General features: G+C 48.4%; 1 protein-coding gene across 1 annotated transcript in view; it reads left to right on the forward strand.

Moving 5' to 3' along the window:
- The window catches only part of LOC138579893 (3'-5' exoribonuclease HELZ2-like), a 298,877-nt gene extending 275,428 nt beyond the window's left edge, over positions 1–23,449 (forward strand). The window contains exons 5-6 of the mRNA XM_069650118.1: positions 22,013–22,147; positions 23,114–23,449. Coding sequence (XP_069506219.1) covers positions 22,013–22,147; positions 23,114–23,449 — 471 coding nt within the window. The remainder of the gene's footprint in view (positions 1–22,012; positions 22,148–23,113) is intronic.
- Positions 23,450–26,559: the final 3,110 nt, after the last annotated feature.

Genomic DNA, 26,559 nt, shown 5'->3' on the forward strand with positions numbered 1-26,559 from the left:
AGCAACCTAAACGGAATTGGACAGAGTGAAGGTCAGACGTTTTTTGAACTCTTACGAACTACAGACTTACGGCATCTCGCCGGCATTCTTTGAGTCAATACCGTTCTGGAACTCCCCAACTCCTCCATGCCAGTGAAGAAACTGGTCATCTACGCGCCCCTGCGCTCGAAGCAGGATGGAGAGCTCATCTTTCCAAACCATCAGGTGAGAGCATAGAGGGAATCCAAAAGTGACCTGTGGGAAGAACTACTGGAGAGGGGAAGGTGGGGTTAGCGCTCGAACTCCACAGGTGGTTAATTCCCTTTCTCCATTACAGAAGGATATTCCTACGAGTCAAACAAACGAAGCTGGGTGGGCCAGTCCAGTCCATCATCTCGGCACTACGCGTCTCACTGGTGGAAACAACAGCTGGCCAGTTCAGATAGACGCCCCCGTGGGAGCCAGGTGAGCGTAACACAAGGTCTGTCTTTTTGTATGATTCACATGTGCTCTACACAGAGGCACCTTTTTTGGGGTTTGCACCCCATGAAGTGAATTTAAATTGATTCCAAGTTTAGCAGTGAACACTCACTGCTCAATTAGACAATGGTCAGGATTCCAGTGAGCATACAGAGGCAAGTCTCAGGTAAGGTCCTGCTGGGGAATGATCTCAGGGACTTAGGTGTTGTGGGTGACACAGCAGAGAGACCTTGCATAAGACCTTAGCCAAGACCAAGGCAAAGCCCAAGCCAAAGGGGAAACCCAACGCTAAAGGAGTCAAGAAAGACAAGAGAGGAAAGGAAAACATTCCCCCAAACTCACCTACCACTGAGGTGGAGGTAGGTGGCCAAACACCTGACCCTGACAAAGAAGAGAGGTTGCCTGAAATTCTCAATCCCCATGACCATCCTGAACTCTAAAGTTTATTGGTTGAAGGTGGTCCTGACCGGGTTGAGTTTAGTAAGGGCCCACATGAGTGCCCATCTTTGGAAGGCCTTAGGAGACAGGCCTTTTCCCAGCTTGAGGGTGAACCTCCTGGGAAGCATAGGATCTATTGGGAAGGTGGATTCCTGTACAGTGAGCCCACAGTCTCTACAGAAGGGGACAATAGCAGGTTGGTGGTTCCCCTTCATATAAGACCCTTCCTCCTGCAGCAGGCACATGAAGTTCCCCCTGGAATCAAGAGAACCAAGCAAAGGTTAGCCATGCACTTCTACTGGCCAAAGATGGGGGTCCAGGTAGAAAGACACTGCAGGAGTTGTGCCACCTGCCAGTTATCTGGGAAAAGTGGCTCAACAATCCAGGCTCAATTGTTACCACTCCCAGTTGTGGGGTACCACTTGAGAGGGTAGGGATTGACACTGTTGGTCCCCTTTAGAAACTCTATGTCCAAGTACATGCAAGCCACGTGGAAGGAGTGTGGAGTCACTTATAGGTTTTCCTCAGCATATCACCCCAAACCAATGGCTTAGTTGCGAGGTTCAATAGAACCCTCAAAGGCATGATTGGAGGCTCTAGAGGAGAAAATGGGATCTCCTTCTTCCATGCTTATTGTGTGCTTACAGAGAGGTACCTCAAGAGGGGGTTGGCTTCAGCCCCATTGAGCTTCTTTTTGGTCACCCTGTAAGGCAATAGTTGGCTATAGTGAAGGAGTGGTGGGAGATGTATACTCCCCCTATCACTACCAATGTAGTGTACTATGTGCTAGCACTAAAGAAGAGAATGGTCCTCCTGATGGCTAAGGTCAGTGATAAAGTGAAAGCTGGGCAAGCTCTGGTGAAACACTGGTATGACCAGAAAGCGTCCCTTGTCAACTTTACACCAGACAACCAAGTCCTGATTATGGACCCTATAAGTACTAGAGCTTTACAGGATAAATGGTCAGGCCCTTACTCAATAGTGGAGCCACTGGGTGAGGTAAACTATTTTGTGGACCTTAGAAGGGCTGGACAGGCTCCAAAAGTGTTCCATGTGAATAGACTGAAGGCTTTCATCCCTAGGGTTGAAATTGCTGCACTGCTTTTGGCATCAGATGTAGAGGAGGAGGAGTCGGAACCTCTTCCTGACCTGTTCCAAGGCAGTCCTTCAGACAGCTCCATTGAGGGTGTCAACGTGGCCCCTCACCTGACCTCTGGTCAACAAGATGAGGTGAGAAGTTTTCAGAGTCAATTCTCCCCCTTGTTTTCCCTAGCTCCTTGTTTAACACGTTGGTGCCAACATGACATTGACACAGGAGATAGTGTACCTACTAAAAGTAGGGGATGCAGGATGTCAGATAAGGTGAGATCTTACATCAAGATAGAGGTCAACAAGATGTTATATCTTGGGGTGATTGAACTCTCTAGTAGTCCTTGATCCAGTCCTGCGGTTCTGGTACCAAAGGCAGGTTCCTCTGAGCTGAGGTTCTGTGTGGGCTACAGGGCTCTGAATGCTGTCACTAAGACAGATGCACACCCCTGGCCTAGAACTGATGAGCTGGTGGATACCTTGGTTACCTCCAAGTACCTCAGCATATTTGTCCTCACTGCAGGGTATTGGCAAATAGCCCTAGCAGAACATGCCAAGGAGAAGACCACATTCCCAACTCCAGAAGGCCTTTACCAGTTCAGGGTAATGTAATTTGGATTGAAAAATGCACATGCCACTTTCCAGAGGCTTGTGAACCATGCCCTTAATGGGTTAGATGAATTCTGTCATGCATATTGGGATGATAAAGCAGGTTTCATGTGAAACACCTTAGAATTGTGTGGCAGGCTCTTCAGGAGGCCCACTTCACCATAAAGGCCAGTAAGTGCCAGATTGGTCATTGATCAGGGGTCTACTTTGGGCAGGAAGTAGGTGGAGGGAGAATTCTGCAAGTGCCCAGTAACGTACAAGCAGTACAAGACTGGCCTACCCCCACTACTCAAACCCAGGTCAGAGACTTTTTAGGTATCAATGGGTATTACAGAAACTTCATGGCAGACAATGGTACCATAGCTAACCCTCTGACTGTTCTCACAACTCCAAAGAAACCCAAGAAGGTCTCTTGGTCTGAGGAGCGTGTTATGGCCTTCAATGTGGCTCATGAAGAGAGATAATCCAAAGTTGCTAAGGTGGTCCATAAGTCTGCAAAGGTTTGACTTCATCATTGAGCATAGGCCAGGTGTCCAACGTAGCAATGATGATGGGTTGTCCAGAATGTTTAACCAACCTGAACAAGAAGCTCATCCAGGGGTGGATTAGTTCCCGCTGTCGTTGGTCTGGGAGGGGCAAGTGTTAGGAAAGATTTCCATTTATAGGTACTTTTCCCTCCAGTTGTGAATCCCCCAACTTATTGCTTTTGTCTGAACATCCTAGCCAGAATTTTACCAGTGGAGCTGGGCTTTTGCTCATCTTGTTATGGGGAAACTGACATGCCCTTCAGACTGTCAGTACTGTAAAGTTTCTCACATGCACTAATATACACAGCATAGAGCTATGTTTTTGAGGTAGTAGTGTGTTCTTTTGTCTGTACGCCTGGTGTGGAGTCCTTTGGGGCACTGTCAACATCTGAGTGGTGTATCCAATAACTCAGCCCCTTCACCTCCACTGCGAGAGGGATGGGAACAACGACCTCGTAGGGCCCATCGAAACTGGGATTGTTCCATTTTAGCAAAAAACGTCTGACACAGACCAAATCCCCTGGCAACAATGGTTGTGCGGGGGTGGTGTCAGTTTGTGGGGCAGTTGTTGTTTGTGTTTCCTAAGTGTGTGCAGAGCCATTTGTTTTGTGATACATCCTATGGGCATCTGATGCTCTCCAGACAGGTGATAGGGGTGTCTGCATGCGCCTGCCAGTCACTATTTCATGGGGGGTCTGGGAGGACAGGTGGGTGGTCCTTACTGAAACAGGGCCAAGGGAAGGCAATACACCCAATTCTTTTTTAGAGTGTTACATAGTTTGGATAGTCTGCTTTTAAGGAGGCTGTTGATCCTCTCCACCACCCCATTGGCTTGTGGGAGGTAAATCGAGCACATATAATGCTTTATTCCTAACAGGGCTGTTATCTCTTTTGAACAGCTCATTGAAAAAATGAGTGCCGTTATCTGACCTTAAAATGTCATACACTCCCCAACTGGGAAATACCTCTGTGACGAGGAATTTCGTAGCACACTTGGCGTATGGGTGGGCACATGGGCCAGCCTCAACCCATCTGGAAAATGGACACACCACCACAATAAAATAGCATGCCCCGTTGCATATTTCTCCCATGTCTGCATAATCAATGTGCAACTCACAGAATGGACCAACTGGGCGAGGCAGTGTTCCTCTCACTGTTCTTAGTGTCATGCCTGTGCTGAATACTTGACACGTTGTACATTGTTTATGAAAAATGGGGGGCCAAACGGGTGAGTTATACCACAAAAAGGTAGGGCAACAGCCTTGTTTTTCTGTGAGTGGCTAAATCCACAGCAGTCCTCTGTTGTCTCTTTAAAAATAATTCTGCCCTCAACCACAGTAGTTTTATCCAAAAAACAGGTGGTTTGCCTGTTTTTGGAAACCAGATGTGTTTTGGTTTTAACTAAATTAGAATCACAGTTGTCAATTGGCCTACCTTTTTGTGGTATCACGTTGTACATTGTACCATCATCGTTGTGAGGTGCTCCTGTAGGTTTGGGATAAACCAATCTTCCTGAATGTCTGCTGCAATGTGTTGTTTTGAACTATGGGATGGCAAATGCAACTGGTCAAAGGCTGTATGCAACAATTCACGGGCATTACTACCTTCCCTGTGCTCTGCTGTCTCCATAAGAGATCCATGGATGATTGCATATACCCACATTTGAGCCATATGTCCTGTTCCTCTGTTGGTGCCCTACGCTGCAGTTCAATAATTTGTACGATAGGGAGAGCTGTGTATGCATCTGTGTCTGGCCTGCTGTTTGCGGTGGTCAGGACGTATGCTGTTGATGTTGGTACTGGGAGGTATGCTGCAGTCTTCATGCCCCAGTGAAATTTCATCTGTGTTGTGTGTAAGTGCTGTGCATTTGACGACCGCCACCACAGAGGGCTCTGTCAGGGTGGAAATCAATGTGTTAAGCAGGGCAGCATGCTGTACTGGTGAGCCATATGCTCTCCTGAACCCCCTCCTTCTCCAGCGTGACAGAACTGTGTGCATCGTGGTGGTGACATAGGCAGAGTCTGAATAGTTACACAACATCCTTTAGAGTCCTGCAGGGCTTCTATGAGCGCTACCAATTCAGCGGCATGTGCTGAATAGTAAGTGGTTAGTCTCTTCATTACCAATGTTTCATATTCTCTATCTTCCAGGCGTACCACTGCTGCCCCAACATGTTTTTCACCTGTTTACTGATCAATTGACGCTGACCCGTCAACGAAGAGCTCTTCTCCCCTTCTAGGGGGCTGTCTTTTGCTTTGGGGATATCATCGTCCTCCCCTTCATAGGATGCACAATCATGCTGTTGCAAGTCTTCAGTGGTGTATGGCTGAGTGAGGAACGTGTCAGGGTTTACTGTCTTGCACCATACAACATGGATGTGGGGGCTAGACAGTATGATTTCATATGCTGATGCTCTTTGTGTTGTGAGTGTGGACTTGGAGCGGTCTAGGATTGCAAAAAGTGAGTGTTCCACGTATAACGTTACTGAGCACCTCATGACAATTGTGGAATTCTTTTCAATAGCAAAGACTGCGGCAGCAATGGCTTGTTCACAGGCAAACTGTCCTTGCATGACAGAATCGAAGGATGCCACTGTAATATGCGAGTGGTTTATGACCCATTGTGCTCTTTTGGGTGAGTACCTCAGTCATGAGCTTGCCGTTTGTGTGAGAAAATGTAAAATTCCTGTGTGTAATCTGGGGTGGAAAGGGCAGGTACTGTTGAAATTACTTCTTTCAAGTCATTGAAACTAGTTATCATTTCGGGGGTCCACTCAATTTTGTTGTTCTCTTTTGGGCCTCCTTAAGGGTCTGTAAGAGCGGCCTTGTATATGCTGCATACTCTAGAATCCATGCCCTGCAATAGTTGCATATCCCTAGGAACTTTTGCATGTCCTTAACTGTGAGGGGTTAGGGGTGGCTCGCACTGTTGCTTCCCTGTCAGGAATTATTCTTTTCCCGTCTTTGGAAATGAGCTGCCCTAGATAAAGTACTTCTAGTTGACAATATCAGAGTTTTGCTTTATCTACCTTGTACCCTTTTCTTGGTAGCAATTGTAGTAATGCAATAAAGTTCCTTCGACAGCCTTGCTCTCTGTCGCTGCAGACCAGTAGGGCATCTACACATTTAATTATTGTGCTGGGTACTTGGATGTTCCCCAAGTCTTCATGTAGTATCCTGTTGAAAATGCTCGGCCTCTCACAATACCCCTGGGGCAAACAAGTGTGCTCATAGCGTTTCCCACCCAGGGTAAAGACTGTGAGGTATTGTGAGTCTGGGTACAGGGCAACTGAAAAAAAAATGCATTCTTAAAATCCACCACAGTAAAATGGGTAGCCTCCTTGGGGATGCTACACAAGATGGATGCCGGGTTGGGAACAAGTGGAAACCCTTTCTGCACAACATCGTTAAGGGGTCTCAAATCCTGGATCATCCTCCAACAGCCCCCCGTTGGCTTTTTAATGGGGTACATAGCTGTAGTGCATGGTGAGGTGGAGGGCACTATGATCCATTGGTGCCACATGTAACACTCACCTGGTTCCCTCGGAGGCGCGGGTCTTGGCTGGGCGGTGAAACCGTCTTCAATGTTAGGCGTAGGGTTCGTTTGGCTCCCTGGTTTGGCCCCCTTCTCACCGAAAGCTTGACTTGGAGGGTGAGATGTCTACAAGTGGAAAAATCAGGGGATTAGTAGCTGGAAGGTTGGATGAAGTCTCTACCCCCACACTCTCTCCTCCCGTGGTACTCGGTTGCTAACTGTGCTCACCTTAAATAGGTGAATGCCGGGCTCTCCATCCTGCGTCTTGTGCAGGGGCTCTGGGTCCAGTTACTTCACTGGATTTGGGATCAGCCTCTTGATTGCAGAGGGTAAGTAGAGAGCGATGCCGCCGTTAATTGCACAAGCGTATTTTGCATATATTAAAGTCCTTAATGTTCTCTTTTAACGTCCCTTTTCTGCAGGGTTCACTGAGAAGAAATGATGGCGAAAGAATGCCAAAGTTCGTGGAGGCACGTAAGTAGAATGAATGCCACAGTACTTTAATGCGCACCTTAATGTCTTTTCCTTTCAGATGGAGAATGATGAAGGCGCCGGAGATGATGCCCAGGTTTGTGCCGAAGAGTGAACAAGATGATGGAGCATATGAAGGCACGTAAGTAGAAAGTCTGTTCTAGGCCTTTAAACGCACCTTAATGTCTCTCTTTTGCCTTGCAGGTGGCGGAGTGCGGTGCGAGCTGACTTTGGAGCGTACGTCGCACAGGTAAGCCATTCAGAAACAGAACGTTACTAACCAATGTTCTTTTGTCTTTGCAGGGCTCGATGGCGGAGAAAGAATGCGGCAAATACCTTAAACACTCCGGTGGATCGAGTAAGTTGAAGCGCTGACCTTGACTTTGCTAATCTGTGTTTTTGTTGTTTTGCAGATGCTGCTGAAGACTGAAGATTGGATTCTCATCAGGTAAATCCGGAGATTTCGCGTTCACAGGAGCCGGAATGGAAGATCCCCTGGAGCTGACACGGTGAGCTTCCTGCTGCTGATGCAGAATAACGCGAAGCACGTTGCACCAATCGGGTGTGGTTTAAATAGTGCACAGGAGTGCTTAGGCGTCTTCTTCCACAGCCTCGCCCAGGTAAGAAAAAAAGTTCCAGTTTCCAGAAGAGTTCCAGTCCTAGGGAGTGGTGCCAGCCCCACCCAGAGGAAAAGTAGTTCCTGCCAGAAGAGGATGAAGACGTCATCTTGTCGGTAAGGAAGCAGCATGGTCTGCTGCAGGTAGGTCCACCCAAGCACTTCTGTATTTGCTATGAGCCCGGCGCTTCTTGTGCCGGGACCAGTCCCCACAATGAGCCTGGCAACACCGGTGCCAGGACAAGGCCCAAAAGGTCCCTAAAGGGACTTGCTGGCATCTGCAATGAATGTTGTGAGCCTGCTTCCAAGGGCGTTGGGCTGCTCCTGACTCCTTGGAAGCAGTGGTCATGACACCACAGGGCATGTAGTGTTTCCTGAATCCCTTCCTCTGCCTCCCTGGACAGGGGGTACTGTTTCACCCGTGGAAGTAATGCTCCTTGTTTGAGTGTGATTTTTACGGGGGTCACTTCTTTCAACATCCCTACATTGTGTGGGTTTGTTGTCCATAAATGTGTTAGGGATGTACTACAAATCTGTCTCACTGAACGGGGGTGGTCCATTAACAATAGTCATGAGGGGGCTTTACACTTTCCTGTACTGTACCTTTATTTAACAAGGTATGCAAATATTAAGGATGATTTTTCCATCATTATTGCCATCCTCGAAGAGGTCTTCGTCTGACAATTCTCTTAGGGGCACATTAGGGTCGATACATAACACAGTGCGCCATTGGCACCTGTGGGGGTCAGTATCCAGCACTACAATCTGTTTCGCAAACACAACTAGGCTTTCCAAATCTAAGGTTAGGATTGTGCCTGCAACCAATTCGGGGAGCACTACATGTTGGAAAATGAAGTCAGTGGGTAATCTCCACTCTTTTTCTGTGATCCGGGGGACCGCTCGTGCGAGCACCCTGATGCCAACACAAACATGTCTGGATTGACGAGGATACCCCTCACTAATACTTCACTTGCCCCAGCATGTCTTACCAGCATGGCTTGTAGGGCGCACATGCCAAGTGTGGCACAGATAGTCCCTCTGTCTGTGAACACGATTGTCATGTTCAATTTGCTAAGCCGGTCCATACTGAGCAAATTGACAGGGGAACTCTCTGAATAGAGGAAGGGAGCTCTTACAACCTTCCCTCCCACCTTGATGTCTAGATCTTTTGTGTATGGAACCGTTAACACAGCCCCAGAGAATACCTGCGTGTCGAGAGTCTTTCCTGATAGCGGGATGTTTCCTTCACTAATACATGACTTCTCCGCTCCTGAGTCCACCATAAAGATGAATTGTTTATTCCCTATCACTGCCCCCACCAGCAGCTCCTTTTCTGGATCTAAGGTCATTGACAGGACTGAACATGCAAGTACTCTCTGTGGGCTGTCCTAGTCGGGGTATGTGTCTGTCCCAAGGAATGAGAAAGGATTTCTCCCCACCATGGTAGCTCCTTGATATGGGGCCGCTGCTCCGTTGGGAGCAGTCGCGAAAGGGTGTCTGCTCTCGGCGGGCTGCTGTTTGGGGTGAGGCTGGTGTGGTTGCATTGCTTGTTGCTGGTGCGGTGGGCTGTAAGGGCCAGGGACTTAAGGAGGTAACTGCGTGTAGACCTGGTGAATTTCATATGGTATTGAAGTCATTCCCTGAGCGGGCCCTTGGGGGCTACCTGGGTAGGGATACTCATACTGTTGTTGATTGTAGTTATAATTCTTCCCTGCCTGCTGCAACATTCTCTCAAAGTAGCTGCGACATTCTCTCGAAAAGTGCCCCCACCTCCCACACGTCCAGCATTGTCTGGGCCCACCACCCCTTGGTCCTAGACCTCAAAATCCTCCTGCTGTAGGCCCTCAGAACCCACCTCATCCTTGTTGCAGCCCTCCTTGCCACTGGGATCCCGAATAATGTTGGTTTCCTCCCCGGCTGGGTCACAATGGAGGAGCACCCCTCCTCTCCCATCTGCTCTGCGGGCAGCCCTGTCGATACTGACGATACTGAAGCCACTTTCACTAGTTTATTTTGAACCAGTTTCACTTCCTCTGCATGCTGCCTCTGAACAGTTTCTTTCTCCCACTCTTTGATCCTCCTGCAATGGTGCACTATCATGCTTTGAATCTCGGGCCACTACTTTGCTTCTACCCCGGCTATCTTTCACTTTCTGCACTTCCTAGCGTAGCCCTCTTTTTACAATGAAATAAAATAGGGACGTTGATTGGTCCCAAGCACTTCTGCTCTACACATCTCTTGAACTTTGAGAATGTATTGTGCAGCATCTTCCTCATCTCCAATTGTACATTGCAATACGGACTGTAAATCTGGGGTGTCTGGAAACGTGTGTCGCAGCGCATCCCATACACGTGCACTGATCTTGTTAAAGGACGTGCTGTCATGGGCATCATTGCTTACTGTTACTCCCGGGTACCCAGCTTTAATCCACACCGTTTCTGCTTGATCTCACACTGCAGCTACCAACAAACTCTTAATATCCCCTATTGCTAAGGGTATCCCTGCTGTGTTTTTTTCAAATGCGTAAATCCATTTCCCCGCCCCCGCTGTGAGTTGGGGGAGTGCCTTGAGGAGATTATGTTTGTCTATTTGTGCCCAGGGCAGATTGTGTGGTTGCCCTGCACCCTTATGTATTAGGGGCATTTGCAGTTTTGCCTTTCTCTTCCCGCCCTTAAGTGCACTTCCCTTTTTCTGTGACAATGCTATTCTGCTGAACCTTTCCCTTAATCTTCCGTCCCATAGGCTCACTAATCTCAATGTGGTCTGGGGTGCTTGCTTGGCCCCTCCCTCTACATCTTCTTCCGTGTCCTCAAAGTCACTCCAAAATTCCTCGTCACCTCTACGGGACCCTAAATTCTCGTATCCCAAGCTGTCTGTTTCCCCGTCCCACTCTAAGTGGCCGGTTCTTATGGGTGCACTGTCTATTCTGAACAGGAAGTCACCTGACTTCCATTCGTCCCCAGGTGGCTGCGGGGATGCTCCCGCGGGCAACATTTGAACCTCTGTCACCCTTGTGGCTTCACATACTCCCCTTAATCTAGCCAATTCTGTGCGTGTCGAGGCTAATAATACCTCTAGGTCTCTTGCGCTTACCCCTGTGTGAGTCGATACCTCAGGGGGTGAGACGTACAATGGGGGTGGGGCTGTACCTGGGGTGGCCACCATAGTGCCCGCTGACACATACATCGGGTTGGTGTACTCTTCTGCTGGGTGTGTGGCTAGGGGGTATATTCCCTTTTTTGTCTCCCCTTTTCTCCCAGTCTCCTTTGTACTCGTCTTCTTGCCACTATCAGATATTGCCCCCTGTTTCTTCGAACATTCTCCAGAGGTCCAATATTTTCCTTCTATTCTGCAATGGTCTCCCCTTATACTTTGCGGTCAAGTAAGTGGACATATGGTCCAAAGTACATTTGTCAAAAAATACCTGTTCGGGCCAGGAGTGGGGCCTTCCCTTCCCTTTAGTCTGTCACCCATTGGTTGTGATACGTTTTAATTTTCTCACAGTATAGGGGCAAAGCTTTACATATATGGTCTAGGGGTCGGTTCGTCCCCATGGTCGTGTCCAGAGTGTGTCTTGCATCGGGGCTATACCTGTACTGTTGTGCCACAGTAAAAACAGAAATAAGTCCGATATCAATTAAAACGTATACACCTTAATCGTGTCTCTAGTACGAGTCAATACTGTCAATCATTTCACAAAAAAGAACATCAATTCACTTTTCTTCCTCCCATGTTCCCCATTAGAGCTTCTTCCTTCACGCCCTACATGCTATCCTGATGCGTTTGCACACATCACACACGCCCCTCCTAGGTCTCCTCGGTACACATTAAAATACACCAACAAAATAAACTAAAGTAACAAGATAAAATAACAACCACTACTCTTCCTGAGCTCTCTAATTATACGGAGCTCCTATATTTCTCCTTGTATTTATCTCCCACACTGGTCGAGACAGTGCATGTGGTGCCACCGTCCCCCCTTACTCGGGGGGCTCCCGTGTTCCTTTTTCCGTATCCTCAATATTTTTTAAAAAGTGACAAAAAAATGGCCATGAAAAAATCACCACACTCTACAAACCACAATACACTCTCACTTTCATTCACTGCGTGTTCACCCTTTTCACACTGCTCTATAATCCCAACCCTACTTTGTTATCCCTTGTAGGCTATACTCACATGTCCACGCTCTTCCGAAAAGCCGCCATTCACGGGGGATCCACAACAGGCCTGGGCCTCTCCTTGGGGCCGCATCCCACTTCAACGAGCAGGCAGGAATTCTGCAAAGACAGCACCACAAGGGACACTCACCATACGCATTTTGGGACTGGTCACCGTGGGTGGACACGGCCCTTCCGGAGAGGCCACCTGGATACCTCTGCAAGTATAGGGCGATGGAATCACATCGCAAGGGTCACCAAATGAAGGCAAGTCCCTTTTTATGCACACTTCAGAATAAACACAACCCTGTAGGGAAATAGGCCAGGAGATCGCATTGTAAGAATAACAAAGGTTTAATTGTACAGAGTACAAACATCAGCAAAGGACTTTGCTGCTCGAGAGCGCTCTGGTTATTCTAAAGCAAAGTAGAAGTTTAGAGGGACATGTGATGTCATCATATACAGTACGAACTGATACTACTGATTGGTTAGGCAGTATAGGGGCCTGCTCCATAGGGGATGCTAGGCTACAATTGGTTAGTTCTGTTGCCGTCGTTCAGGATCTACGTGAAGGTCAGGGTGCTCGTATAATACATTTTCTCATCTACACTAACACGCTAAACTCCCTATTCCATCACTTTGGCATGCAGCTGGGCGGCACAGGAAATGGTGCCAGGGGCAAGGGAGGATAAGATACAGTCACGGTGACCCACACATTCAGGGCTTCGTTGGTACTGTAGTTCACGCTCTCAAGGTCTCCACCCGGGGTTTGATAATTAATTTATCCCTCATTTACCTCATGTTACAAGAGATGTGTTTTTATGCTTGAAGAAATACAGCCGTGCATGCTTAGATCTTTTGCAGACACTTGATTTGTGTTGGGACGGGTGGTCACTTGCTTACCAGGGAATGCAAAGGTGTGGGGGTCGGGTCCATGGTGTGGGGCTGGCTCTGGACTGGCTGGGTGGGGGTAAGAAATCTATTGGAAGTTTAGTGGAGATAGTTATTCTGCGGTTCCTGGGGTTGTCTCGTGCTCTTTCAGGTGCATTCCTCTAAACGGTACAGTGAAGGGACAAAGGTGAAGTGAACTTCCGTGAGAACTGACCGTGTGTATTCATTCAGCCTTAATGAGTTTGGGTGTAGTGACCTGGGTTCGTGGAGTTTTGCGGGTGCAGCGCAATCATGCAGGCCTGTGCTTATTTTGGCCTATTGCAAAATGGATTCTCATTCTATGTGTTTTCTAGTGCCGCACAACTACTTTTGACGCTATATTGCTTCTACATTGTGTTTGATAGTGCGGTTTTCTCCCACCTTATATACTACATCACTTCATATGGAGTTCGCCTCACCTGAAAGCACATAGGAGGGGTGGGATGTACTAATTTCCATCCCAACACAGGTTCGGACCTTTCGCTAATATCGAAGTCTTTCGAGTGTGCGAGGATTTTCCACAGACCTCTGTTACTCTGTATCACGGGGCTTCACAGTTATCGGTTCTTTTAAAGTTCACTATTGGATTACTTTCACTTCTCATGAGCACACGCGCAACCTTCAATTGTGAGAAACACTGTTGCGGCTTCAATCTTTGTTCCACACAAACCAGCCTTTCATGGCTCTCATCTACTCACCAGTTGTGTGAATTCCTCACATTTGTTTGCAGCTTTAATCCAGGAGTCAAGGTTGATACCACAGGCTTGGCCTCACCTCCCCAACTCTGCCATTCACCCGGGAGGGTCGCTGGCATCCTTGAAACACAATGCAAGCTTCTTCTCCTTTGGGAGTTGGCTTTTTCCATAAATCTTTTGCAGTCACTTGGAGGTAATGACCTCCTGCAATGATCCTTAGTGTTTCTATATCCCTCGCTCTGGTCCCTCGATCGGTCGTCTTGCTCCATTGAGTTCGCCTTCTCCTCTGAGGGGCCGCTCCTTCTCGTGTCTCACTTTGCTCAGAGTTTGTCTCAATGTTCCGTCTTTTATTCGTGTGGGGGCAGCTAATGAGTATCAGATGTATGTAATTAAGGTCAAGTGCCTGACTTTGCCTGATCTCGTTAATGGGACATGTCCAATGAGAGATCTGAATGTTAGCCTTTTCACTCCTCTTCCTCTGCCCAGTGTTTGTGTGGAAAGGGGGGGTTGGAAAGTCAGAATATCCTATAACATAGGATTGAATGGAGGTACAGGGAAGGTGGAGATACCGCGCCTCACCATCGGGCGTCCCACTGCCACTCCCCGAAGAGCCCTCACCGCACTGGTCCACCCCCAGGACCTGGAACCAAAGAAGATGGCCATGCACTGGCCACCTGAGAGAGAGTTCCTAAGGGACTAACAAGTGAGACGCCCTTTGGTTTCTCACAGTGTACATGCTGATATAAAAAACTTTGCTCAGACATTTGAAATATGTCAAAGGAGCAGCTCACATGTTCCTCTAACTGCCCCTTTACACCCACTACCGATAATCGAAGTTCTCTTCTCCTGAATCAGGATGGATATTAATGGACTGTTAGAAACTTCTAAATTGGGAAACAAATTATTTTGGTGATTGTCAATTACGCCTCCAGGTCAAGCCTTCCCCATGAGAAATAACACAACCTAGCAAATCCTAAAGCATTTGCTACCATTCTTTTCTAGGGTTGGATTCCCCAAAGAAATTCTAACTGACCAGTGGGCACATTTCATTAGTAAGCTTATGGGTGAAGTAAAGGAATTACTACATATTACAGCCTTAAGAACCTCGGTTTACCGATAGAAAGATGTAATAAGACCCTCAAGACGATCCTGAGAAAGTTAGTAGACGAGGATAGGAAAGATTGGGACCGCATGATCCACTGGGCCCTCTTTGCAGTGAGAAAGACCCCTCAAGCATCTACCGGATTCTCTACTTTCAAATTACTATATGGTAGAGAACCAAGAGACGTCTTGGACATGCTCAGGGAAACCTGGGAAGAAAGAGAAGTAGCACCAATACCTCTTTCACAGACAACTACCCGGTTGTGAGAACATATGAATCTAGTCAGAACTCTAGTTCATACTCATATGGAGAAAGCTCAAAACCAACAGAAGCTTGCCTATGATAAAAAGGTAAATCTTAGATAATTTTCAGTTGGTCAGAACTTTCTGGTTCTTCTACCTACATCTGAAAATAAACTAGTTTCAAAATGGCATGGGCATTATGAAATACTAGAGCAAATGGGAACTTGTACTTATAGGGTAGCCTAACCTGATAGAAGACAAAAGACCCACCTCTACCACGTAAATCTCCTGAAAGAGTGGAAAGGAAATCCTTCTGCTTCTAACGCTTCCATATTATCCTGTTTGGTACTCCCAAGCAATTGATAATCTAGAACTCACTCCCCAAGAACTACCTAAAGACAAACAGAAGAATTGAAATGACTTTGTTACTGCTTTCCCCAACGTATTTTGTGAAACATCAGGGAGAGTACATGGAATTTATCATTACATCCGAATCCCAAAAGGGAAAGTGGTTAATCTAAAACTGTATGCACTCCCAGGAGCACGTAAGAAAATAGTAATTGATGAGGTTGAGAACATGCTAAAGGCAAATATTATCGAGCCCTCTTCAAGCCCATGGTCCTCCCTATCGTGTTGGTAACCAAACCAGGTCAGTCATGAAGATTTTGCATAGATTTTAGGCAAGTCAACGCCATCTCTGCCTTTGATGCATATCCTATGCCCCGTATCGATGACTTGATAGATAAACTGGGACATGCAGTATTCTTGTCAACTCTAGATTTAACTAAGGGATATTGGCAGGTCCCTGTATATGGACCTGATAAGGAAAGAACCGTTTTTTTTTTTACACCAATAGGGCTATTCCAATTTAAAGTCCTACCTTTTGGACTACATGGGGCCCCAGTGACTTTCCAATGACTCACGGACAGAATATTACAACCCTGTTCTGATTTCTGTGTGGCCTACATTGACAATATAGTAGTGTACAGTCAAACGTGGGAAGAACACCTCTCCCATCTTTACACTATTATGAGAGCACTCCGAGCGGCCGAATTAACAGCCATCCCTATGAAGTGCAAGTTGGCTCAATCAGCATTAAGATACCTAGGCTTCTTTGTGGGTAATGGTAGTGTACAGGCTCAGCAGGAAAAAGTGAAAGCCATCCTAGATATTTCCACACCCAAGACCAAGAGAAATCTTGGAGAATTCTTGGGTTTGATTGGGTATTATTGCAGGTTTATCCCAAGATTTTCAGACAAAATTTCAAGATTAACTGATACATTAAGAAATGCAGAATCCCAGAAAATGTTTTGGACTAATGAGGATGATGTTTGTTATAACAATCATGAACAGATTCTATGTCATAACCCCATATTAAAAGTGGCAGACTTCTCGAAAGAGTTTGTTACATACGGATGCCTCCCTAACAGCCATACTATCTCAAATACATGATGGCTTGGAACAGCCTATATTGGTTACCAGTCGCAAACTATTTCCCAGAGAAAAAAAAACTACTCTGTGTTAGAACTAGAAGCCCTTGCCATCAAATGGGTGATCCTCCATCTTAGATACTCCTATTGGGGAGAATACTTACATTCATTACTGATCATAAACCCTTGGTATGGATAAAACAGAGAAAATAATCTAACCTTTGAGTAACGCAATGGTTCCTGGACTTGCAGCCATACTGTTTCGCAGTGGAACACCAAAAAGATAAGCAACAGGGGAACGTTTGACTTCCTTTCCCGGTTCCCTTGAGAAACAGATCCGTCCACATCCCATAGGGGAAGGGTATATGAGAAACCAAAGGCTGTCTCACTGTCTAAACCCCAGCGATATCTTGCTCAGTGGCCAGGGCACGGCCATCGCCTTTGGATCCAGACCCCGGGGGGTGGACAGTGCGAGAGGACATCCGATGGTGAGACATGTTATCCCCCCTTTCCCAGTACCACTATCCCATCCTATTTCATAGGATATTCCAACTTCTCAACCCCCCCTTTCTACACAAAAACTGAGCCGAGGAAGAGGAGGTCTGAGATTGAAAAGACTAACACCCCAACATTATATTGGACATGTCCCACTAATATGGTCATGCACTTGACCGTAATTATGTACACCTGGTACCTATTAGCTCTCCCCACACAGTTAAAAGGTATAGCACTGAGACACACTCTGAGCAAGGCGAGGCACGAGAAGGAGCAGTCCTTCCAGGGTGACGGTGAACCAGATGGAGCAGGACGACAGGCGGAATCAAGGAGTGGGGAAACCTTGCGCATCCCGGAGAGAGGTTGTTGCCTCCTACGAACCTTGAAGGTTGCACAAGAAAAGCCAAGTAAACGAATAAATAAAATCTGCTTTGTGCTTCCAAGATACCAGCCACCCTCCTGGGTGAACGACAGAGTTTGTGAGGCAAAGTGGCATCAGCCTTGACTTCAGGATCAAAGCCGCGAGTAAAAGGGAAAAGTAATTAACACAACCGGTGAGTTGACAAAAGCAATGAAAGGCCAGTTTGTGTTGAAGAGAGATCACACGGGCAACAGTGTATCCAATGAAGAATGAAGGTTTGCGCAGGTGCTGATAAGACGCAAGAGAAAGTAAAGTAGTATTGAACTTTAACGTGAAAGATACAAAGTAGCGGAGTGGTCCGGCGAAAGGAGATTGCCCAATGGAAAGTCTCCACGAAATGTTTCAAGACTTTAAAGTGCCAAAGTGAATGAAAGAAATAGATACAAGAAATGAACTTTTAAATGCTGAACTGTTTGGTTTGATCCCGGTGAAGGGAAACCTGAATGTGAAAGCTTGGCAATTTGTTGAATTAATAGGTTTGATCCCGGTAGAGGGAAACCTGGATGAAAAGGATTTCTTTGAACTTTCTTGTGCTTAGAACTACGTTAACCAAGAGGCGTTGGTGTGGGAAGGAGAAAGTGAAACTTAAGCAAAACTCAAAGTGGCCATTCCGAGGTAAAATCCTCACACATTTGAAAGTCTTTGACAGTGAAAGAAAAGTGAAAAGGCTTGAGCCCGATGGAGGGGAGCCTAGAGAGTGTGATTAAGCCTTAAGAAGGGAACCCCAGGAACTGTGATTGAGAGGTCCAAGCCTGACAGAGGGAGACCTGTATTGAACTGTAACTTTGTTGAACAGTGAAACGAGAAGGAAGCAAACCATTGTCAAACTGTGAGACGAATTGCTTTAATGTGGAAGGCTGAGTAGGCCCTGGTCCAGGTCTTGAACTGCCGCCTTGTGTCCAGAGCTGGAGTGTGTCACAAGGTCCAAGTGTGCCACCCTACCCCGTGCTACAAAAAAAACACGGGGGAGGGAGTTTACTCAGCCACATCAGAATTCAAATGAAATGTCAGATTTTCCTTTATGCAGCATACATTCCCCTTTTCACATTTATTGTATAAGAGTGAAGGCATGCATTAGGTTTTTTAGCATAGGCCATTTTTGATTTGACTGAAAGACTGACTAGGACTGGGTTTTCTTTTATTTGATGGTAGAGAATATTCCCATCTTAGTTATAGGGCAAGATATGAGTTTTCCAACCCCTTTAGGCCAACAAATAAAGGTTTTGAAACTTACAGCTCTTGTGTCAGTGTTTCCTTTTGATGCCATGCCTCGCTTCCACTTGTTAGTGAAACAGGGAACACTTCTGGGAAGATAGCCAGACCAATTCACTGTAGCTTGGAGAGCAGTCAAGGCTAAGTCACAGGAGGAGTGGGGTGATCTGTGGTCTGTGATGAGCACACACAGTAAGACACAAAGAATTACCCTTAGACGGCACTATACAAAAATATACAATTTATTAGGCCCAAGAATAAACACAAGTGAATAATGAAATGCACTGTAAAAACACCACTCAACAACACAATTTGTAAAATATATACAGTCACTGGTGTCAAATGCGATAAAGTGCTAACTCTGCCAATACCTGTAAGGGAAAAGGGAAGGAACCTTTATAGCATAGACCGTCTTCCGAGATGGATAACCCTAACTTGATAAGTCCAGCCCAACGATGAATGTAGCTGTGTGCTCAATGTTTGATGCGCGCATATAAGTGATCGGTTGTGCGTAAAGTCTCAAAGTACAATTTTTAAGGCGCTGGCAAAGTTAGGGACAGGATTCTGAAGGGTGAAAGCGGGCTCCAAGAGTCGGGGGAGGATCTGCTGCGATGAACAAAGCTATCCCCAACTTTTGGAGGACTTTAGGAAGTGGAGGCTACCCAAGCCAAAGGGAGGACCACCAGGGATCCACTGTGCGTAAAATACAATGGAAATGGATGAACAAGGGGCTACCGGTAAGTGGTTTCAGTACTCAATGCCCTTAGCTTGGTTTGGGTCCAAATTTGGCAGGTCTAGAGAGGGTCGCCAGAGGTTTAATTTCCCACCAATGATTCAGTTTCAAACTGCACAGGCGCAGCTGGTAGAGGTGCGGGTCCGGTTTACAACAGGAGCTGTATCTCTCCTCTCAGTTGTAGAACACTTATGCAGCTGGTCTCAGGGCACAAGAAGGAATGCATGAAAACCACCTTTAGCGACCGTCACTGTCGAACAGTGACCCAGGTGCACCAAACTCTTGCGATCTGGTGAATGCTTTTCTCTCGCAGCTGTGACGACTAAATTTGGTGGAAAGGTACTTTGCCGTGCAAGCTAGGATTCCCTGAGGCATAACTGTTACACTCACCTGGTATCCACGGGGACGCCACCCAGCCCTGGTTGGATGATTTGCACTCTCGTACCCTCTCCTGCTCCCTTGGTAAGGCCTCTGGTTAAAGATGGGTCTTAATATTGTAAAAGATGGATTCTCCGTCCTGCTCTTCGTGGCAGGGGCGCGTAGATGTGAGGGGAGAGCAGCGACCAAGTTACGTCACTGGTGCAGGCCCCCCCCCTGTGGGAATCCAGGCCTGCTGCGACTCCGTAGGTTTGCTGCTTTAGTCTTTATATGCAGTTCTTATGTTCCTCTTAGTTCGAATTATAATGTCTTGCTTCTTTTTTCTTTTTGGTATGGAAAGGTATTTTGGTGTTGTCATGCAGTTTGAAGGTGAGCATGGGCCGGTAGGTGAAAGCACGGTGTGCGCGATGCTGTCCAGTGAGTAATGCGAGATGCGCCGTGCTGTTTCGCCTTTTATATTGCTAACCTGTGTCTTTTCTCTCCTTATAGGTTGCGATGTTCCTCGCCGAGCGCCGTAATGTTCCAGAAATGATACTGATCAGGAGATGACTACCCAGGTAAGAGTTGTGTGGCATCCTTCATTCGGGAGGAAACGTGAGTAAACGCTTACTAATGCTGTCTTTGTTTCTCCTCTTTCCAGGTTATGGTATTTCTGATGCATGCGGTGCCGGATGATGGAGTTCGTACCTTCAGGTGAGTGGATCTGAAGTCGACGATGGATTGAAGACAGGATACTGTTCCAGGTAAGTTTCGTAGTGTTCTTTCTCTCTCTACAGGTCCTTGGTTTCAGGTAAGCTGGCATCAAAGAACTGGGCACGGTGAGCGTTACGCTGCCCACAGCAGGATAACGCAAAGCATGTTCTGCTCTTTGGGTGCGCTTTAAATAGTCTCAGGTAAAGTAGTCCAGGTAAAATAGTCCCAGGCCTGCCACACTCAAAGTAGTCTAGGTAAAGTAGTCCCAGGCCTGCCACACCCAAAAGACTAGACCGCATAGCTCAGTTCCTTGTAACTGAGCTATGTGTGTGCCTCCATGTTGGTTGAACTCCCCCAAGTTAAGTAGTCCCAAGTAAATAGTCCCATTCTAATGTTGGTCTTCATGATGGTTAAGAGCCTGGCGCCAAAGGTGCCAGGACTGACTCCAAAAGAGTCTTGGATGAGGTTTTAAGGCCTTTGACCTGGCCCTAACTGAAAGGCTGACTTGCCAGTGAGGGCCATGGGTCATGACAGCAACTCGATGTGACAACGCTCTTCCATGGGTGCCAAGGGTCGAGCTGGACAGTCTACTGGATGGGCCAAGAACACTTCTGAACAAGCTCTTTTGCAGGGCAACCATGAGGTGTCGAGAGTGATTGGGCCCACCACTCCAAAGGTTTGAAGCACCTTCACAGGTCTTCAGAGATTGAGCGCAAAGCAGGGCTCTACCGGAACAATATCGGGTTCAGGGTGCCAACCTTCTTCTGCGTGGTTCTGGATAGTTCTTGGGTCTGCTTGGGCTGTTGCGTGTCTGCATTCAGGACCCCTCCTCATATCCACAAGTCCGGTGAGTGCTTGCACCCAGCCGGTCAGTGAGCTCTGCCCCACTCATGCACAGCAGCAGTGGTCCAATTTGGGACCATTGCGGCTCTCGTGCACACCAGACATCCTGGCACCAGTAGTGCGGATTGGGACCAGACTGTCCCAGCCCACTTCCTGGGTACCCACACACGTGACCTACAGTAGCCCACAAAAGAAGCAGCTTTCATGGGCAACTGCATGCCCAAATAAGGAATTCCCGGGTCACAAAGACCACGGGGAAGGCCAACGGACAAAATGGCCAAGTTAGTAGACAAAAGACCTTGTGGCATGGCCATGACGGACACTAGCCACAGTCATGAGCCAAACGCAGTAAGCGCAGTATGGCTCAGTAAAAAGTTATACAATTACATGAAAAGGCTTCTGCTGCCACCAGTCCACTCCTAGGCACATTGTCCAGAATACACAAGGACCCCATTGTGCAGTACAGTAATGTACTTTGCGCAATAAAATGTTACCAAAAGTGGCAACCAAGTCAAAAGACTAAGAGAAGCAAAGTTTCTCAGCACTGACGGCCAGTAGAATGTGTCAGTTTCCCCATAACTATGAGCGAAAGCCCTGTGGAGTGTAGCTGAAGGCTGTGCTACATTGGCAAAAGGCAGGTCAGGATGCTGAAACAAAAGCAGAAAGTTTGGGGGGATCCACAAATATAGAGGTAAAATAGCTGGAAGAGATATTTTCCCTAACAAATATATTGGCTAGATTATGGGTTCCCTATGGGTTCCATTTAAGCTCTCCTCTTTTATACATTGGGTTAAGAGAGGCTATTGCATTACTGAGTAACAATGCTACTTCTTGGTTCTGCTCATACGGGTTGAATGGACAATGTACTCTTGAAATTTCGCATGTGACTTGTTAAGATGTAGAGTAGACTAAAGTCTTTGTGATTTCTTTTTTTCTAGGTAGTGTTGCTTGGAGACCACAAACAGCTTCGTCCTGTTGTGCTAGATGATTTCTGCCGCAGACTTGGGATGGAAAGATCTCTCTTCGAACGCTATGGCAACCAAGCTCTGATGCTTGACATTCAGTATCGCATGGTAGGTAATCCTTCATTCGCATGTTTATAGCACTTTTACAAATCGCTGAACAAGAATAACAAAGGTACAAAAAAGCAAATGATGCAAAATTACAGTAAACTGATTAGAGGGTTACAATGAAGGAGGAAGATTACATTTAAAACGGGAAGGTAAAGAATTTCAATATTTAGTGGCAAGGAGTGAAATGGATCGAAATCCAGACTGGGGAAAGTGGGGTTTTGTTAAGAGAAGATAGTTGAGGGTTTTATAGAGAAAATGGAAGAGCAGATGAGTTAACAGAGCCAGAGGATAGAAGGAGAAACGGTAGTACTTGGTGAAAGAGCAAATGGCAGATAAATAGCAGAATTATAGATGGGCAAAGAGGACTACAGTGATAGGAGGGGTGCCCAATTGGAAGAGCAGAACAGTAGAAGAGATGAGAGAAAAAACAAGTAATAAGCAGTTTACAACAGTCATAAATAAAACTCGCTCTTTTCAGGCTGCTAGAGCTGAAAGTGACAGGAGCGGGCCCTGTTCCGAGAATGTCTGATCTGTTAAATAGGGCAGAACTGGAAAATCCCAAGGAGGGAAGAGGGGAATGAAGAGTATGGTGATTGGCCGTGCAAAATGCAGCAGAAAGATCAAGCTGTGGAAGATGGTTTTAAGTGACAAGCAGAAAGAAAGAAATTAGCAACACATAGAAGTGCAAGTTCAGTGTAGTGGAAAGGCCAAAAGCCAGACAAACTGCAAGAAGGAGTGGTGATCTAAATAAGTTGTTCAAGTAGTTTAGATAACAAGGGAAGAAGGAAGACTGTACGAAAATTATCTGGAAAAGAAGGGTGAAGAGCAGGGTTTTCAAGATGGGAGGAACCACTGGTTTGTATAGTGTTGGTTGGGGTTTTCATTTGGGCGTTTGCCTTTTGCAGAGTATGTCAATGTCCGTGTTTGATGCGCTTTGTGTTTAAGCTCTTGTCTGTTTACTACTAGCACATGGACATTTGCAGCTTTCCTTCCGGAGAGTTTTATGAGGGCCGATTGAAAACTTGGAGTCAGCTGATTCGGCCACATAGTGTTTTTTACCACGCGAGGAAGGCCTGTTGTCCCATTATCTTTGGCCACGTGGAAGGCAAAGAGCAGAGCCTGGTCGTCTCCACACGTGAAGGCAACGAGAACTCAAAAGCCAATGCTCAAGAGGCTGCACATGCGGTGAGTCTACCCCTTTCCAGAAACCTGGGTGTGCCTAAGACCTGCCCACATGTTTGGAGTACAGCCTATTCCAGGCGCTCTCATTGGAGTGATATCAGAGATGGGCGTTCTGGGTAGCTTTGTAAGATCTCGAGTGTAGAAAGAGGGACAGCTCGGCCCAAATTGTGCTTTAATGCAAGGTAGGATGCAGGAGTGGATGGCATTCATGAAGCCTTTGGAGAGTTCTTGAAGGTCTTCGCCTCTGATGGCAGCTGTAAACAAACAGAAAATCAGTAATGTGCTTGCCTATCTGGCATGGTAGTGTTGCAGTTCTGGTAGTGGTGATTTATGAATGGAGGAATGCTGAAGTTTGGTTATCATATAAAGGCCTGCATGAACCTTTACAGTTGGCCTTTTCTAGTAGGTCTTGAAGTTGTAAAGTGAGCATGCAATGAGGCACACAATTTGGATGTAGTGAATATTACTACTAGTTCCTTTCCTCTTCGCCTCACTTTTCAGGGTCGGTTTGAAGTTAATGAAGGTGTTCAAACAGCATTCGATTTTTGGGGTTCTTCACCCATTGTATGGGGCACCTAAACATTTAGAGGCCAATTCATGGAATAATTAGCGCGGCGCAAGTGGGCAAAAACGTGCGAATCACAGTGGAATAGCGAAAATCGCAGTGCAAGTGCGAAAATCGCACCAAAAGCAGCGCACATCGATTCATGGAAGGCCGTGCGCGAGAAAACCAGCGGATGTGCGATAAAACAGTGCGCGGCGCACGTTGGCGCACAGGCCATCTAACAGCGTGCGCCAGGTCACAGCGAAAATCGCACAGGCCACAGCGAAATTCGCACATAGCGCGGCGCACGCAACAAAAGTAGGCGGAACACGGGCGTAACACTCGGAATGGGGAACAACTTGCCGAAACGTGGGCGTCACGGGGGAAGTACAGGGCACAAGTGCGCGGAACGCCCACACGTTCGCCTACAACACGTATTCATGGAATAGAATAGGGGAAAAAAGCGCACGCTCAAACCAGCGCACAGGCACAAACACGACCGCCACAAGAAAGCAGGCGGTAGCGTCTCTGCGGCTGTAAGAAATGTGCGCCAAAAGGTGCGCCAACAAATAGCACCTATATACTGCCATGATGAATGTCCTATACTGTGGCCCTCCAGGACAAATGACGTGCAAAGGGGTACCCACAAACACGGACACCCGCTGACAAAAAATATGTGTGCGTGTATACCGGGGTGCGCGGGAAGTCTCACACGCAATTTCAGCAGGGTACGTGTATTTCAGGGGTGCGCGGGAAGTCACACACACGATTGGCCCAGTGCGAGCAGGGTACGTGTATTTCAGGGGTGCGCGGGAAGTTACACACGCGATTCCAGCAAGGTATGTGTATTTCAGGGGTGCGCGGGAAGTCACACACGCGATTTCAGCAGGGTATGTGTATTTCAGGTGTGCGCGCGCAGTTCCACACACGATTGGCCCAGTGCGAGCAGGGTACGTGTATTTCAGGGGTGCGCGGGAAGTTACACACGCGATTCCAGCAAGGTATGTGTATTTCAGGGGTGCGCGGGAAGTCACACACGCGATTTCAGCAGGGTACGTGTATTTCAGGTGTGCGCGCGCAGTTCCACACACGATTGGCCCAGTGCGAGCAGGGTACGTGTATTTCAGGGGTGCGCGGGAAGTTACACACGCGATTCCAGCAAGGTATGTGTATTTCAGGGGTGCGCGGGAAGTTCCACACGCGATTTCAGCAGGGTATGTGTATTTCAGGGGTTCTGGGGAGTACCACACGTGAATTGGCCGTGTGGCCCCTCCCAGGTGTATGCTCCACAACCTCCACGGACCCTGCAGCCAGCCCACACCACGGGGGACTACCCTGCACCCCTGCCCATGTCCCGCAGGCAGCCCATTCACCATGGGCATGCCCCCCAGCCAACCCACATGTCACCTTGCACTACTGATCAACAATGCATGTCTACCACCACCCCCACCCCCCAGCAGTGCAGGGTCACCCTCCACCAGGCCCCCACTCATGTCTCCCACCACCCCCACCCCCCTGCCACCAGGGGCAGCCTCCACCAGGCCCCCACTCATGTCCCCCTGCACCCCCACCCCCCAGCAGTGCAGGGGCACCCTCCACCAGGCCCCCACACATGTCTCCCACCACCCCACCCCCAAGCAGTGCAGGGGCACACTCCACCAGGCCCCCACTCATGTCTCCCACCACCCCCACCCTCCAGCCACCAGGGGCAGCCTCCACCAGGCCCCCACTCATGTCTCCCACCACCCCCACCCCCCAGCCACCAGGGGCAGCCTCCACCAGGCCCCCACTCATGTCTCCCACCACCCCCACCCCCCTGCCTCCATGGGCAGCCTCCACCAGGCCCCCACTCATGTCCCCCTGCACCCCCACCCCCCAGCAGTGCAGGGGCATCCTCCACCAGGCCCCCACTCATGTCTCCCACCACCCCCACCCCCCAGCCACCAGGGGCAGCCTCCACCAGGCCCCCACTCATGTCTCCCACCACCCCCACCCCCCAGCCACCAGGGGCAGCCTCCACCAGGCCCCCACTCATGTCTCCCACCACCCCCACCCCCCTGCCACCATGGGCAGCCTCCACCAGGCCCCCACTCATGTCCCCCTGCACCCCCACCCCCCAGCAGTGCAGGGGCAGCCTCCACCAGGCCCCCACTCATGTCTCCCACCACCACCACCCCCCAGCCACCAGGGGCAGCCTCCACCAGGCCCCCACTCATGTCTCCCACCACCCCCACCCCCAAGCAGTGCAGGGGCAGCCTCCACCAGGCCCCTACTCATGTCTCCCACCACCCCCACCCCCCAGCCACCAGGGGCAGCCTCCACCAGGCCCCCACTCATGTCCCCCTGCACCCCCACCCCCAGCATCCAGGGTCACCCTCCACCAGGCCCCCACTCATGTCCCCCTGCACCCCCACCCCCCAGCATCCAGGGTCACCCTCCACCAGGCCCCTACTCATGTCTCCCACTCCCCCCACCCCCCAGCCACCAGGGGCATCCTCCACCAGGCCCCCAATCATGTCTCCCACCACCCCCACCCCCCAGCATCCAGGGTCACCCTCCACCAGGCCCCCACTCATGTCTCCCACCACCCCCACCCCCCAGCCACCAGGGGCAGCCTCCACCAGGCCCCTACTCATGTCTCCCACCACCCCCACCCCCCAGCCACCAGGGGCATCCTCCACCAGGC

The sequence above is a fragment of the Ambystoma mexicanum genome, chromosome 3p (assembly GCF_040938575.1).
Source record: "Ambystoma mexicanum isolate Mex_15411 chromosome 3p, UKY_AmexF1_1, whole genome shotgun sequence".
NCBI lineage: Eukaryota > Metazoa > Chordata > Amphibia > Caudata > Ambystomatidae > Ambystoma > Ambystoma mexicanum.